Here is a 3,101-nt window from a genome sequence, read left to right on the forward strand (position 1 = left end):
CATCGCTTTCAAGAACCGTATTTGGTTCCAACTTGCATTTTATTTTAAATACACAACAGGTAATGAATGGGATTGGAACCAGGTGTGTGTGAAAACAAGACAAAACCAATGGATAATGAAAAATGGATCAGTGATGGCTAGAAGACCGGTGACGTCGACCGCCGAGCACCACTCGAACAAGTAGGGCCATAGACTTCGGTAGAAGTCGTGACAAAACCCTTGACTGATTAGGTGTGTCCAAACTTTTGACTGGTACTGTATATCTTTGTTGCAATAGTTGGAGCAAGTTCTCATGTTAAAAAAAACAAGTAAAGCACTTTTTTGAAGTAAAATACTTAAGTCTTTCCTCATCTAAGAAAATGATTGCATTATGCAAATTGTAACCGTGAATATTAACCAAACGATGTTAGGTATCACAAATGAAGAACCATTGTTCTGAAAGTGCAATGGAAAGTGGTTTAATTTCTTTCTAATTCTATGTGCTTGAAAAATGTTCACCTTTTCCCTAAAGTACCGGCGGGTTTGGGTTCATTGGTGGGCATTACAACCACACGCTAACAATGAAGGGTCTCCCTCGTGTTGGCACAGTTCATGAATCATGGGCCCCTAATGCACTACGCGATTAGTGAGGTACCATGTCTGTTGGGCTTTGCCAGAAAATGAGTTCTATTTAAAACAAATGCCCCCTGCAGATTCCTTTCCTTGCCGGATATGAAATGAAAATGTGTATAACTAACACCAATTTATTGAACGACATTAAAGTTTTACAGTCTTTTAGTGATGTCTATGATTCTGGCAAAACTATTCGAAAAATGTCAACCCTCTTGACATTTCAGAATCATTTTTAACTAAACAAAATTCAATTATTCAACAGGTGACATACTCACATACATTTGAGGTAAAATAAATGTCCTGTTTCAAAATGCAATTGGTCTTGGGTTTTTATGGATAAAATTATACATGACTGACAAGCAATACAATCTAATTATAAAAGGGACATAAACCACTGTTTCAAATCTAATGACACCATTGAATTTTAATACATTTACTTAATCACCAGCTGTTGTCATGCTAAGGTTGTTGAATTACAAGTTGATCAGGCTTGTCGGTCATGGAAAACAAATATACGATAATAATCAATTCATGGTTTGTCAACTCCACCTCAATCTTATGATGGGTCACTAATTGATGAATCCAAAATTGGATAGGACACTGCAGATACTGTATTGTAAGGACATACAAAGAGACATCTTTCAATCACTCTTTATTACAATTTTACAGGAGGTTAGTGTTTCATACTTCAGGTAAATTACATCAATTTAAATGTGATCTTAGTTGGAAATGGACAGAACTGTTCTTGAATGCTCCATCATCGTTGTCTTCTTGCTTTTTGTGAATTGTCTCACAGTTCTTTATTTATGTGGCATCCGTTTCTTTGACATCTAGGGAAACAAAGTGTCAACGTCAGAAGTCTACTTTATGTTGTATAATACTGTATCTACAGTATATTACAATGATGTATCAGAAATTAGCAACATTGTCTCCATACATTTATAAGTACCACTTCAGGAAAGCTTTCCGTTTGTCAGCCAATACTCTCATCTTAACATTTCTTTCTGGTACTTTGGCATATCTTTTTACAACATATTACAAGGAGACATTAATTCAACATCTTTAGACGAAACAAGGAATTTACCATTAGAAAAACAATGAATACATTATCTAACCTATAATATGAATATGAATACTTACTACATCATATGGTCTCAGTCTCTCTGGGACATGGGCACCTGTCTCCTCAGGAAGAACCACTACACCACCTGTGTCCATCATCTTGATAGCAATATGTAAGAGGAATTTGTAATGTTATTACCCATATACTCGATATGCAACACCCTCAAAGAGCTTCATAAACTTTGCCTATGTACTCTTGAAAAGACTGCTTCTTGAACAAATATCCCACTCCAAAAATGACGGTCATTTCTGAGATACTGGATCTGGCACGACAATCATACCATGCTCAAAGTCGATTTGGTCACTCGTTTTGCCCATTCTGACGTTCAATCGAACAGTAACTGAATACCTTGTTGCTTGTCTGCCTGCTTTATATAGCAAACCACGGCCACGTGACTCACTGTCTGTAGGAGCGATACATTTACGTGAACGGGGAACTGACCCATGAGTGTATATATACATGTTCACAGGTTTTCAAGGCACAGTAGATTTACTTAAAGGACAATTACATGTATGTTCAGGTAGACATAGTTACTTACATACAGGTAAACATAGGGTAAATAGTACTTGCCCTGATGGTGGCCTCCAGCTCCCCAACACTTCTCTTTCCTCCAGGTAGCCACCCATACGACCAATGCTGAGAGAAAGTGACCTGAGCTATCAACGCCAACATCACCACCTGCACAACCGTTTTGCTGCTAAGATCCATGGAAGCTGGAAAAAAAGCCAGTAAAATACAAGCTACATTTGATAGTCCAAAATATTTTATCATAACTCAAATATAGTTTGGGATTGTCTTGCAATGATTACCTATTGAACATGCACTTAGTATATCTTATCAACACATAAATCAGTTAACAATTTAAATGTACTTGAAAGCATATGAATGAATCACATACTGTCTCCGTTCTGTCTATTCCTTCTTACAGTGTGGTGGGAATAATCATGGGTCCTTTTTATAAGGGTCGTTAGAAATGGAACATTAAGATTATAATCCCTTCTCCACAGGTGTGACACACTAAGTGCCTAATGGACACTAAATGTCACCAACGGGACCAGCTTAGTGCATAAGCTTCAAACTGAATTTGATGGAAGCAAACAAATTCGTAATGTGTTAAGAGGTGACGTCAGTGTAGATATTATAAATATGTAATGTTTGTAAATTAAATTCTATATTTGTCTCAATAAAAAAGTTACTTTGATACAAGTGGCAGCTGGTGGGAGGAGCTATAGGAGGACAGGCTCATTGTATTGGCTGGAAAGGAATAGAAGGAACGGAGTCAAACATGTGGTTTCCATATGTTTGATGTGTTTGATACCGTTCCATTTATTCCATTCCAGCCAATACAATGAGCCTGTCCTCCTAT

The 3,101-nt window shown here is 37.1% G+C and overlaps 1 protein-coding gene across 1 annotated transcript; it reads right to left on the minus strand.

Moving 5' to 3' along the window:
• Nucleotides 1–1,247: 1,247 nt before the first annotated feature.
• Nucleotides 1,248–2,650, minus strand: LOC115153238 (progonadoliberin-3). The gene is made up of 4 exons (XM_029698468.1): nucleotides 2,634–2,650; nucleotides 2,306–2,448; nucleotides 1,753–1,833; nucleotides 1,248–1,442 (listed from the first exon to the last, which is right to left on the minus strand). The coding sequence occupies exons 2-4, from the start codon at nucleotides 2,441–2,443 to the stop codon at nucleotides 1,413–1,415; spliced, it is 249 nt and encodes an 82-aa protein (XP_029554328.1). The 5' UTR covers nucleotides 2,444–2,448; nucleotides 2,634–2,650; the 3' UTR covers nucleotides 1,248–1,412.
• Nucleotides 2,651–3,101: the final 451 nt, after the last annotated feature.

The sequence above is a fragment of the Salmo trutta genome, chromosome 18 (assembly GCF_901001165.1).
Source record: "Salmo trutta chromosome 18, fSalTru1.1, whole genome shotgun sequence".
Taxonomy (NCBI): Eukaryota; Metazoa; Chordata; class Actinopteri; order Salmoniformes; family Salmonidae; genus Salmo; species Salmo trutta.

What these genes read in the sequence shown, in the direction of transcription:
- LOC115153238 (XM_029698468.1), bottom strand. Translation starts at nt 2,443, where the DNA reads ATGGATCTTAGCAGCAAAACGGTTGTGCAGGTGGTGATGTTGGCGTTG. An exon ending in AGCTGGAGGCCACCATCAGG is followed by an intron (nt 1,834 to 2,305) that starts GCAAGTACTATT and finishes ATTGCTATCAAG; the next exon opens with ATGATGGACACAGGTGGTGT. An exon ending in GACTGAGACCATATGATGTA is followed by an intron (nt 1,443 to 1,752) that starts GTAAGTATTCAT and finishes TTGTTTCCCTAG; the next exon opens with ATGTCAAAGAAACGGATGCC.